At 37.7% G+C, this 12596-nt stretch overlaps 1 protein-coding gene across 6 annotated transcripts in view; it reads left to right on the forward strand.

Annotated features, from left to right (window-relative positions):
• STARD3NL (STARD3 N-terminal like) overlaps positions 1-12074 on the forward strand; it is a 34933-nt gene extending 22859 nt beyond the window's left edge. The window contains exons 3-9 of one of the 6 annotated variants that reach the window (XM_076330875.1): positions 2107-2184; positions 3180-3224; positions 4231-4308; positions 6024-6077; positions 6180-6297; positions 8867-8965; positions 12005-12074. In XM_076330875.1, the coding sequence (XP_076186990.1) occupies positions 2107-2184; positions 3180-3224; positions 4231-4308; positions 6024-6077; positions 6180-6297; positions 8867-8965; positions 12005-12057 (525 nt within the window). In that variant the 3' untranslated portion in view covers positions 12058-12074. The remainder of the gene's footprint in view (positions 1-2106; positions 2185-3179; positions 3225-4230; positions 4309-6023; positions 6078-6179; positions 6298-8866; positions 8966-12004) is intronic. The other 5 variants (XM_076330877.1, XM_076330876.1, XM_076330878.1 and 2 more) reach the window with 5 other exon arrangements.
• Positions 12075-12596: the final 522 nt, after the last annotated feature.

Raw genomic sequence — 12596 nt, forward strand, 5'->3', positions numbered from 1 at the left:
GAAAAATGGGAGGAATCCCTTTTCTGGACAAGAAAGATCTTGAGTAAACATTTTTTGTTAGCATTCCTTTACAAGATAAATAACCTTGGTTATTGATCTGATATTATGAAGTTTCAGGAGCTGACTGTTCAAGTAGTTCATTGATATAGTGAAAAATACACTTTCCGATTTAATCTGAGAAAGCAGACTTTGCTTGCCTGAATGCTGTAATTTTGGGTCTAGACTTCTGTTGTCTCTCTAGGTGGAAAGACTGTTGTATCCGGTGCGTCTTGTCTTAGAAAAGCAGTGTTCTGATGCATTTCCTTTTTTTAGGCCAGTTTCTCAACAGCTTGTTCGACTAAGGGGAGCAGTCTGGGTTTGTGTCTCTTGTCAAAGATTCAGAGTATAGGTTTTCATATTAGCACTCTCAGAATATTTGACTCTGTATAGAAAATGCTGCCAACTCATGGTGTTACATTTTGAATGCTGCAGCATTAAGGGACCTCAAGATCCTAGCAGTTTTCTTTGTGAAAAGCTTTGTTTTAAGGAGAACATATTATGAACCAGAGTCCTGTACTGCCAAATGTCAGCAAGAATGAAAAACAGGTTTTTTGTCTTCGGAAGTCATAATATTAGAAGCCATCATTTGGTATCTGGGATCTGACGTGTGATTAGGTTTTTTTGTTCTGTTTTTTAAATTAAGTTTTGTTCATTGGGAAGTCAAATAGCACTGTGTTAGGACTGTTCGTCACTGATACATAAGTAGTGGGACTTCAGAATTGCTGCCAGAGTTCCTGTAAGTATTGTTTTCCCTTTGTCGCCATTATCCAGTGTGCTTAGGTGTAATTTATTTTTAAACACTTCAGGGAGTAGCTCCATGGCTGTTGAGCAAACCCTAAATCAAGGCTGTCATGGTTCTCTGTTTATCCTTATGTTAACATGGTGCTCATGCAGCCACACAGTGAACAGCTTGGAGGGGGGGAAGTTGATCTTCCTTATTTATGCTGGAAACATGATCACACCTGATGCAGTAGAGCAACCAAGAGGAAGCTATATTTAGAAAATTGTCAGGTAGCCATAGAGGGGAGGAGAAGAAATAGAAGCAATTTCCAGTTGGAGTGAATAGTCTCAGGAAAACACTGTGCAGCAGTATAGTTGGGAAAAGTGTGGAAGTGTCTAGATTGCATTGCTTTGAGATGGTGAGCATATGTTGTTGGCGTGCTTTGGTACCACCTTTCTTTAAAAGGATAACAGTAGTCAAACTCAATATTAAAGCCTTCTGTTGGTGGTGTTTTCCGGTGCTTTACGTAACTATTTCATGCAGAGCTTAATTATTGAATTTAATATTAAAAACAATAGGATATGGACAGGATAAGGTTTTTCGCTCCCAACTAAGTTATATACTCCTCTCACTCTCTGACCCAATACATCACAAATTATTTTCTTACTAACCCAGTTTGAACAGGAAAGTGACAAATCCTTCCACTGGAAAGAAACACAGTGGCTAAGGAAGATGTCGTTTTGAATCCCCTCAAGCAAATGAAAGAACTAAACTTGGGCACTAGTTGTTTGTGGGAGAATGGTCTAATAGTTGCAGCTTCTGTGGTTTTTATAGTGGGTTTTTTTGTTCAGCTGTCTTAAAACAGATAGTATGTATGCTGATAAGGAAAAGATCTGGAGTATGAATTCAGTTGCTGTTTTGTTTCCTGTTTGTTAACATGTGACTGACTAGAGCTAGTTTCTGGGTGGCTTTTTCATCAGCTGTTTTGATCCTCCTTATGAGACATAAAATGCTCTGTGAATTTGTGTAACAGACCTTACATTTAATCATTTCTTCGTCTCTCAACAACTTGTTTTCTTTTATTTTGGGACAGTCTGAAGTGTAGCTTGCATAGGCCAGGTGTTAATCCTAAATGTTTTCACTTTGAAAATTGTATATAATCATGAAAAACAAATAAGGACACTAATCTTGAGATTGACATTCTTAGCATATATGTCCTCTGTACTTAGTTTAATGACCTTTTTGTACATCAGTGGGGAACTATTAATTTTACCCTGCAGATTTGTGTGTATTTTGGCTTCAGTAACTTCTGTTCTAAAGCTGTGTGTGGTGTTGTTTCTTTGTAGGTAAAAGGAGGCATTGAGACTACCCTAGAGAAAGAAGTCCTACAATATGACTACTCTTCTTCATATTTTGATATATTTGTAAGTGTTCTTTAAAAAAAAGAAAAGGAAAGAAAAAAAAAAAGCAGCAAAAGTATAGTTTTCCCACGTTCCTCCTTCCACAGATGTTCCCTAGTTTGAGTCCTGTGAAAGTGTTGATCTTTTCTTGATAATTTAAACTGGAAGGACTTGTGCCAAATTTCACCCGTCTGGGGGTTGCCCAGTCCTGCTTTGGCAGCAGGCTCATGGAGCCTGTGAATAGAGATGCTTAGGCACACTTAAATTGCATCTTCTGCTTTGGGGGGGTGCGGAAAAGCAGATTAAAAACTCAGTCAAGAATGTGAGACTGATGTAACATAAAGAGAATTCATTAAGAGGACAAGACCAATAGTCCTCCAGCTGTAAAATCATTTTGTTTAAACCGACGTTTTTGTCCTTCCACAGAAATAAGGCAGTTGCAGTGAGGAGAGACTTGTTCCCAGGTTGGCCTGTATAGGTCAGGGTTTTTTCAGATTTCTGTGTTTTAACTCAAACAGGTGGTTTTAACATTGTACTAAAAACAGATGACATGAAGTGTAATTCTTCTTTACTATGTATAAGCACCTTAGGCACATGGGAGGAACTCTACTGCATTAGGAAATTTCTCTGTCTTTCAGTAACGCTGTAGCTCTGTAGTTGGAATGCATTTTGCACTGCATGGACCAGGTTACTGATCTCGAAGGAAAAGCTGTTTCTTTATGGTTCTTCTGAAGGACCCCATGTTTTTGCAAGGTCATTAATTCTACCAGATCTTGTTTGCCTGGCAGAGATGAGGTGGTTTGGTATCAGTCATTTTATATTGATGACTATACAGAATCATAGAATAGGTTGGGTTGGAAATATCTAGAATCTCTCTTTGAAACTGGTGTAAAAACCCATCCTTGCTTCTGCATTGGACCATTTGCTGTGTCAAATGGAATGAGGTACCGGATACAAAAATTCCAGAAGCTAGCAAACTATGCTACTTCTCCCTTTCTCTCTCTTTATTTTGCTGCCAGGTTCTCCATGATATACACTACTGCAGAAAGCAAAAAATGTTATCTGTAAGTGTTGATGCTCTGGCAATTATTTTGCCCTGTAGTTGAACCAAGGGTTAAAAACATGTAATGCAAAATAATAGACTTTTATTCCCTGGGAAGGGACTAGGTCATTGAATTCTGCAAAATGATTTCTGGGCTTATACAGGATTTCTTCTGTTTCTACTAGACGTCACTGAAACATGTATTTGCATAAGATTAAATGGGTTCATTATACCTCTGGCCATGTCTGTCCTTGATTTCTCTGCATTTTTAAGCGTTTGTTTCACATTTTTTAGATTCTGAACACCTCTTTTAAAACAAGTTGGAGGCAATCTAATATCAAAGAATGAACAGGGAAATGGAGGGTTAGAGTCCCTGATTCAGAAATCTCGTCTGTCTGCTATTGATTTCATTTTCTGGCCTAGAAATACCATAACTTACCTTTCTTTACTGCAAAATATTTCAAACGGCTTGCTATTGCAGGCATCTCCATAAAGAATAATTGATTGTTGCAATGTTAATATTTCAAGAAATACTAAAAAAATTAGTAAGTAGAAAATTGTTTTTAAAAATTCTTCCCATTTTTGGATTGCATTTGTGAAGTCTTTACAGTTTTTAATGATATTCTTGCGCAGTAGCACACCACTAAGATCAGTGAGATGCACAGTAATGCTCAAGGTATTTGCTGGATTAACTGCATCTAGATTTAACTGCTTAGATTCCAGTCAGGTAAAATGATCATGAACATACTTTGTGTAGCTTTCTTATGTTTCTAACTTATTTGTGGAATTGCACATGCTTGCATATTTGAGCCTATGTAGGCATGTGAGTAGTGCCATTTGCTTTACAAATGAGAAATTATGTTCTATGTCTGTTTTATAAGCACATTCAAATTTGTTTCTCAATAACAAAACAGATTGTCCTGTTTTAAGTTGTTTTGTAAGCAGTTAGTATTTTCAGTGAGCTGAGAATCTTGTGGTTCTTCTGTGTTCTGAATTAACCAACAAATATTTTTTTCCTTTCTCTATAGCTACTGGCAGTCTTTCGATTTAAGGTGTTAATACTTGCATATGCAATGTGCAGACTGCGCCATTGGTGGGCAATAGCTGTGAGTAGTAGCCAAGCATAATGGAGTTTTAATTAGAATGGATCAAACAGACAAAATTTTAGATGCCTCTTAACGCTTGTATGTTAAGAATCATCTTGATGCTATATATAAAAATTCGCTGTACAGTTACAGATTAAAAACTTCTGTTCTGGAAGATTTTCAGCCTAAAGACAAGACTTTAATAGCACAGTGGGTGTGGTCCTTATTAGGTATCATGTTAATACAAATTGAAGACTTACTTTGAATCCAGTATGGATGGCTAGTCGTAACTGCTTGTTACCTCTGACTTGTTAATTAATGTTTGAAATATATTTGCATTTGAAATAGTGAACTGTATTCAAAAAGAAGAATTGGCATTATTGTACCAGAGATCCAGCTGTCCGTTAACTCCCCCATTCTTAGCTTTTTAGTTTTAGGTGCCACCCATTGAGCACTAGCACCTGTACTGCTTCATGCTCCAATACAAAATGTTGAATATGCATCCCTTCTTAGAAAGGAAGTTCTTGAGAACTGTAGGCAATCACAGTAGATTGGAGCAAGTACCTTTAATGCAGCTGTATTGTGTGGATGAGAAAGAATGCAAAATGTGATGACAAATTCATACTTCCACCAGTCGATACTATAGATTGTAATACAATAGGCATATTGCTGGCTTAGCGCATTGTAGATCTTAGACTGTTTTTCCCCTTACACTATGGTAGGTGCATGTAGAATGTGTTCATGTATAACTTTCTTCAAGTGAGTAGCATGCAGTTTGTTCAGTGGTTTGAGATTACATGCCATGATTTTTTTGAAATTGTTATTAGCGTGGCACAAACATACATAATAGTAACTGCTGCTCTGATGGTGTTTATTTTTAAGTGCACGCCTCTCAAAATCCCTTACTCTTAGTTGTGTAGCTTTAGAGTATTTCTTCCAATGACATCCTCCAACTTGATGCAGTTTGTGAGGTGGTGAGAGTGAACCCATCATGGTAGTAAGCAATTAGATATATAAAGCTTCACTGAAGGTTTTGCAGAAGCCATTAGTCTTAAAATCCTTCCTGTGCTTACCAGAAGCTAGTTAGATTCTGCTATGATTTAAAGAATTGCTGGACCCAAATGCACTAATAGAGTTAGAAGCCTTACTTAAGTGAACAGTACTTGTCCACTGCTTTTTTTGGTTTTTTTCCAACGTTTTACGCAGCCTGCCATTTTTTAATTATGTCAGGGAGTATCAAGTCTTCAAAGTGATTCATTTTTCACAATATCAGTATGTGAATTAAAACATTAATTCAAATTTACTTCTGCAAAGATGTTTTGTTATTTGAAATGGATCTTTTGATTTGGATGGTAGTGAAAAGCATTTGGAGCAATTGCTGTTTGCTTTTTCCCAAATACATAGGTGGGGTTTTTTTAAGGGACTTGGTGAATAAAATACTGCATCTCCGTTATACAGTAAGATCACAATTTATATAACTCAGCATCTGTGTAGCATCTAAACTGCCTATCTGCTGTGTGGAAATCAACATTTGGAGATTCCGTATTAAAAGTTATCTTTATTAAGGAGGTTATTTTAATAACACTTAGTTAATTGTATCATACTTGTTAGGTTTTATTAATCTATGATCTTGCTGTTGTTGGTAAATATTTAAAGTTGCAACTGATAGATAATGGCAGAAATGAGAAAGGAAATTCATTTATTAGTCTTAACTGTTCTTACCCTGTCTCTTTCAGTTTACAACAGCAGTGACCAGTGCCTTTTTATTAGCAAAAGTAATTATTTCACAGGTATATATTCTAATCAAATGTTTGTTTTACTTTGTTGTTTTCTTGAAAGCAAGATTCTTCAGGGTAATTTCTGTAATGTTGTGTGGTTTTGTTTCCTTCAAGCTGTTCTCACAGGGTGCTTTTGGCTACGTGCTGCCCATCATATCCTTCATACTTGCCTGGATTGAAACTTGGTTCTTGGACTTTAAAGTGTTACCGCAAGAAGCTGAAGAAGAAAACAGTAAGCTTTTGATATTTTCCCTCGATCGCTGCAGTTGGCAACATTTGGTCCCATGTTATCTGGCAGAAGAATGCTGCTTTCAGCTTCTCAAAATTTGAAGAGCTGTGGGAAAAATTAACTCATATGGCATAATTTTCCTTTTTCTGGAAAGGAACATACGCCTTCAAAGAAGTGGGTTTGTAATTAATTTAGGGAGGCAAAGTTAAAAGTTACAAGGGACAGATCAGCAATTTGTCAAGCACTGAGAAACGTATATAATTTTGTAAGCTTAAGACATGAAAATTTAACTGACTTGGGCTTCTAAAATTTTATTTTCTGGGTAATGCATAGAATAAGTGTCTGGTTCCTCTTTTAGGAAAAGTAGACACAATAATTAACGTCACTAACTCTTGAGGTAGAAAAGGGAAAGCAAAGAAGTATTGTGGAGAGACTGCTTCATGCACAGACAGAATGAGATCAGAACAAGTATGAATTTCAGCCTCTTCAAGATGAGGCAGCAGGTCATCTGACACTCAATGTATTCAACTAAATGGAGGAAACCCATTGGTTTAGTTGAAAGAATATTGCTTGAGTGATGAGGAAAAGAAAGCATAGATTTCTGCTACAGATGTTTTGTTAGTTTCAACAGCAGGAGAGTAATTATGCAGCGAACCTGTTATTTGTGCATCGTTACCTGAAATACAGTCTGAAACTCTGTTGGAAGGGCATGTTTGCCTGTTAGATAAAAACAAAAACTTTACATGGGCATGGATGCCTCCATTTTTCTAGTGCTCTGAAATCCAATCTTTCTACTTTGATCCCTTCCCTCTTCTTTTCCACCACTCCAAGAAAGAAGTTTGTTAAATGAGTACACTGGGTTTTGCCTAGAGAAAGGGGTACATAGGCTAACTTTTTTTTTCTCTTTTGAGGGGGTGAGGAAATACAGCTCCATCACACTTTTATCTCAATAGATAAAAAGTCTAACCAGTTCAGAGACTTTTGCATTTTTTTTATACTGAATATTCATAGACAAAGAAAGTATTTGATACTTACACATGTAAATACTTGATGATCATATTCATAAAAATGAGATATTATTGCTAAATCCCTATGGGATTCAATGACACTTTCTTTTTGTTCATTCCTGCTGAGCTTGAAATAGATGGTATTTATTTAGAAATACATGCTTTCTAGTTGAGCTCTGCAGATTTCCAAAAAAGATGGGGTTTCACTGGAAAATGTTGATTTTAAGTAATTAAGTCAGACAAATGATAGGCACGTTTGGATTGTGTTTATTTAGTGCCTTATTTGCTTTTAAATCTGAGACAGATAATGAAAACAGATTTTAATAGTTTTTGCTTTTTGACCAGGTATTTTTCTCTCCTGTCTCTAGTGGGAGTGGAAGCTGACTTTGTTCCATCTTACTGTTTTGTTTTAAAAAAAACAACCAAACAAAAAAAAAAAACCACCACAGCAATTTTCTGCCTAATGCAACAGTGCTCAGAATTTGGAGATGTTTTGTCTGTAACTTTAAAAAAAAAAAAAAAAAAAAAAAAGAAAAAAGGGCAAAACTGTCTTTCCACTGAAGATTTCCAGCTCTAAAAGTTTCCTTCCATGAGCAGGATTTAAAGCTAAAATCCAACCAGTATGTGTCTTCTAGTATCTTGTGACTCATTGTTAAGTATGGAGACTGACCTTCCTCTCTTGGACAAAGTGGAAATATAAGTAAAAGAGAAGTCTCCTTCAGAGACTTCGAAGTGGTTAATAAGATAAATTGGTATGTAGAAATAGTAGTTTGAGTTGGAAAGAGATTTTTTTAATAACTGCTGGCTGCCTCAGATAGCTCTCCTGATTCAGTAAAACATCAAGGTTTTCTTTTTTTTTCTCATCAGTCTTCATGTGGCAGAGGATCAAGGATGGAAGTTGAACAGCCTTATGTTGACCTAAAATGCCATCTTTGCCCTGTTATTATCAGAAGACCTGTTGATGGCAGTAAGGACGAGATGAATTAGCCTCTCTCCCAACTCCTTTTGTTTTTTGTCCTGTATTAAACACACCAGGATAGCCCCATGTCATTTCCAAATTATTTTCCTGATTTTAGATGAAATTGAGCCAAAAGGAGTTGAAGGTTGGAGTAACTAGGTATGTTGAGACAGATAGGTGAAAGCAAGCCATTAATGAGGAGTCTTATAGTGGCAAAGTGAGAAAATAATTTATTTGGTTATGCGTGGCAGCTCACTGATGATTAAAAATATATTTCAGAGTTTTAGTTAGCCATTGAATATTGATGAATTTACATATGACATCCTAATCATGCAGTTGCACATAGTAGAAGGAAGGACTCCTGAATTCATGTGTACAGTACCTCTGTTTTGCTAGAGTGTGTCTCCTTAGCTGCCTGAAGTTACATAGAAGACATACACGTTAAATTAACAGCTTGCTTTTTTTCCTGAGATATTTATTTATAGAAGTAACTTGTTAGGAATGCTAACATAATACATCAGTCTTTAAGATTCTTCATCAATACTTGGTCTTTAAGATGCTATGCTATAGCACTGAGGATTTGGGTTTTTGTTTTTTTTCCTTTTAGGATTTTTGATAGCACAGGATGCTTCTGAACGAGCAGCTCTTCTTCACCCAGGAGTCCTCTCTGATGGGCAGTTCTATTCTCCTCCTGAATCTGTAGCAGGTAGTTATGTTCGCATAGTGAATGATTTTTCATATTGACATTAAACTCCTGAATATTTCACCCCCTTCAGAGGGTAAGGCAGGGGAAAGGTGAAGGGAAAAAATATATTTTCCTTTTTAAATTAAAAGTGCACTTTATAATCCTGAAATGAAAGATTCTTTTTTTATTCAGTAATTCAGTTTAGTTACTACCTATCAGATGAATTACAACACATGTAAGTAGTGGGGCTTCTGACATGCCCCAAAGGTGTTAAAAACAAGGTAAGTCTGAAAGAAAACAGTACCGCAACTGAAAGGAGGTGGTTATTGTTCGTTTCTGCCATCGATGATCGTTATGGGTCCCTTCCAACTTGAGATATTCTATGATTCTGTGATCCCTTATCTGCTAGCAATAGTGTTTATGCAGCAATGCACTGTTTGATCCAGCCTAAACTTGGAGCTTTACAGTATCTTAGGATAGACTGTGAACCTGAAACTGCTCTAAAACAAACTGAAATTTCAATCGCAGGCTCTTTTGCTTTCTCATAACAAAAGGAAAAAGCCCTCTCTGTATAAAAAGGCTAGCTGTGTGGGTATATTAAACTGAGGGCAAGTGTTAATTACATCTTAACTCTGCATATCATGTGCTTTGTTCTAGTTGAGGTATGAGCCGAGTAAGCTAAAAAATAAATGGAAGTACCGCAGGAGTTAAGAATGTGTTTGCAGGCATTTCAAGGAAATAAGTAATTTCTGTATGGGTTGAGTGGATTTGAGTTATTTGAGGACGCAGTGTGAACCCCCAAATCCTATGTCAGTCTTTTTACCCTAAAATGTAAATCTCTTCTGTAAAGCTCTGCTGTATTATGCAATATATTTAAAATATTAGTATCTGCTAATTGCTACAGATGCTTTGCCTATCTTGTGTTATAGAGTTATACATGGTGATATTTTTCAGTTTAATGGCTGTGTCTCTGGTTGCTGAGCATCTTGGCATAACGAATGACTTAGAGCTCCATCTAGGGATGAGAAAGCATTAAGACAATGTCGAGTGTAACTAATGATTCAAAGTGAAAATGTATTTTAGTTAAAGCTGTGAGTCTATCTTGAGGAATAATGGTTGGAAGTATTACACTGGATTCAGCTTGGGATTTTTTTGGCAATAGAATATACAGTGTGAGAGGAAGTGTAAGTGGGGGTAACATGTTTTCCTTGGCAGTTTGGCTGGGTCGATGTTGCATGTGCAATGAGCTATCGTGCCTCAGCATGCGTATGGTGACTACATGTATATGACTGTGGCATTGCTTTCAGCTTATCGAGTGGCTGCTTGTCACCTGGGTTTCAGTAACCGCTCACGTGCCTTCTAGTCTGCCCTAACTGCCAAGTAAATTTGTCTGAGCACCCTTTATGGGTATGAGAAGCAAAAGAAACAGTCGAATGTATTTGAACTAAAACACGCACACTGGTAGTCACAAAGCATTCTGAAACTGTTAGATTATGTACAGTAAAAATAGCTCACAATTAAAAATATTTTCTTAAAAATTCTGCATTTCTTTCAGGTAAGACAAACTATGGATTGTTCTAAGTGAGCAGGTTTTGGTCAATTTGCCTTACATATTGATTGGAAAAACATTTAGAGATAAACTACTCCCCATGATCATGCAGAGGGGAATAAACTCCTCTGCTGACATGGCAACATGTCTAAAAACAAATCTTTGCTGTCAGGAGGTGACATTTAAAACAGGCTCTGTTGGAATTTTCAGCTTATTTATTTTTTATGTCTTCCTTGAAGATGCCCATGCCCAGGGCCATACCCTTTTCCATCCACTTCTTTATATGGGTTGACCCTTCATCTTCAACATTAGACTTTGTTGCCAAGTAGTCATTCTGGAGGTAGCAAGTGAAAAATCAGTGTGGAAAGAGTAAATTTCTACAGTTTCTGTACAATTGGAGCTGCAAAATGAAAGGCAGGTATGCTATTCCAAGAAAGGAGAGGACTTCAGAGTAGTTTGGCCAAAAAAACTGCTTAACATCTTTGTCTTTCTTTTTTTTTACTTCTTTGTGAGAGGGAATGTGGGTCCATAGTTCAGCTTTAAATTGATGGCAAAAGCCCAAGTAAGTCTCCCAGGCATTTTATCAAAGACAGTTCTTTACTCACCTGGTTTTTTGTTTTGTTTTGGTTTTTTTCCCTGTGGGAGTCTCATTTAAACTGCCCAAGACATGCATGGTGAAATGCATGGGCTGATAATTTCCTCAGTCGCCCCTGACAAGGGCTGACTGCCGCAAGGACTGACTGCCACCTCAGATGTGGGCAGAGACATCTGCAGCTTGGATTGGATCTCCAGAACTGTGGGTCAACGCTGCTCACCCTGCTTGCTTGGTATCTTCTTGCTCTCCCTGAAATGACTGATCCATCAAGCCACCTTCCTGCAAAGCAGTGCCTCCAGCAGGAGCTGCCTCTGGGCACGTAGCCCTGTGACTAGCTAAGGCCTCTCTTTTCGGGGCCTTCCAGGGCTTTGTCAGAGCAGAGAGCTGAGAGCAGGCAGGGGATGAGCAGAAGAGAACGGGGCAGGGAGAGCCAGAGGGTTTGGTTCCTGGCTTAAAGTGAGACAATTTCTTGCCAGAACACTAGATACAGAAATTAATTAATTTGTAAAGCAGTATTTCTGGCTGCTTTGAAAGTGTCTTCTGAAGTTGTCTTCCAAAGGGCAGGATGTAGCAAGTGGGAAAATCTGCTTGTCAGTGAGCAAATGTGGAGTTGATTGTCCTGAGTGTGTTGTAGTGAGAACTTGAAGCACTTGCTAACTGAATCCGTTGACAGGGTAGGTATTTCAAGAATGATCCCAGTGCTGGGTTTTGGGTTTGATAACTGTTAAAAAAAACCTTCAATGTCAAACATCCGAAAAGATAACAAATCTAAAATAAAAAGTAAGTATTTTTATGGGAAATAGTTGCTTTGAATTGCCTTTTGATAAGCCGTTACCAGTGGTGGTCTGCTTCTTTCTTTTCCTTTTTTTTCTTCTTCTCTCAACTGATCTAATAGCATTCTTGTCTTCCTTTTCAGGATCCGATGAAGACTCTGAAGAAAAGCAAGACAGTGAAAAACCAGTTGTATAGCAAATATGAAAAAGCAGGTAAGTTCCTTTGCGTAGAACCTGAATATTCCTAAAAATATTTTTTTCTTCTTAGTTCCTTCCCAAATAATTTGAACAGTGGGCTAACTCTTAGGAGTCCATCATCTTTGAGCCCAGTCTGTCCGTCTTAGCAACTGTCAAGCAGGAAATCCTGCCAGGCTCTTGAGACCCTGTAGTTGGGGTCCTCTGCTGCTGAGTTCTGGTTAACCCAGGCCCAGGGGTCTGAGAGCGCTGTTCTGGGGTATAGTGTAAAAGGCTGCAGGCTCGGGATGGAACACCTGCAGCATGTTGGCTGTCCTGGAAAGGACCATGGTGGACCAGATGTGTAAAAGCTCCTTTTTTTGGAAGCGGGGAGAGATATTTCTTTGGAGATGGCGATGCAAGAGTGCTAGGAAGAGATTTTCTTTTAGTTTAAGTCTAGGACAAATAACTCATCTTGAAGATTGCACGGGCAAAACTACTTTGATATTTCCCCTCCTCAGGCTGTTTAATAGCTGCCCCTCGGAGCAGCTGCGTCTTAAG

This window comes from Aptenodytes patagonicus, chromosome 2 (assembly GCF_965638725.1).
Source record: "Aptenodytes patagonicus chromosome 2, bAptPat1.pri.cur, whole genome shotgun sequence".
NCBI lineage: Eukaryota > Metazoa > Chordata > Aves > Sphenisciformes > Spheniscidae > Aptenodytes > Aptenodytes patagonicus.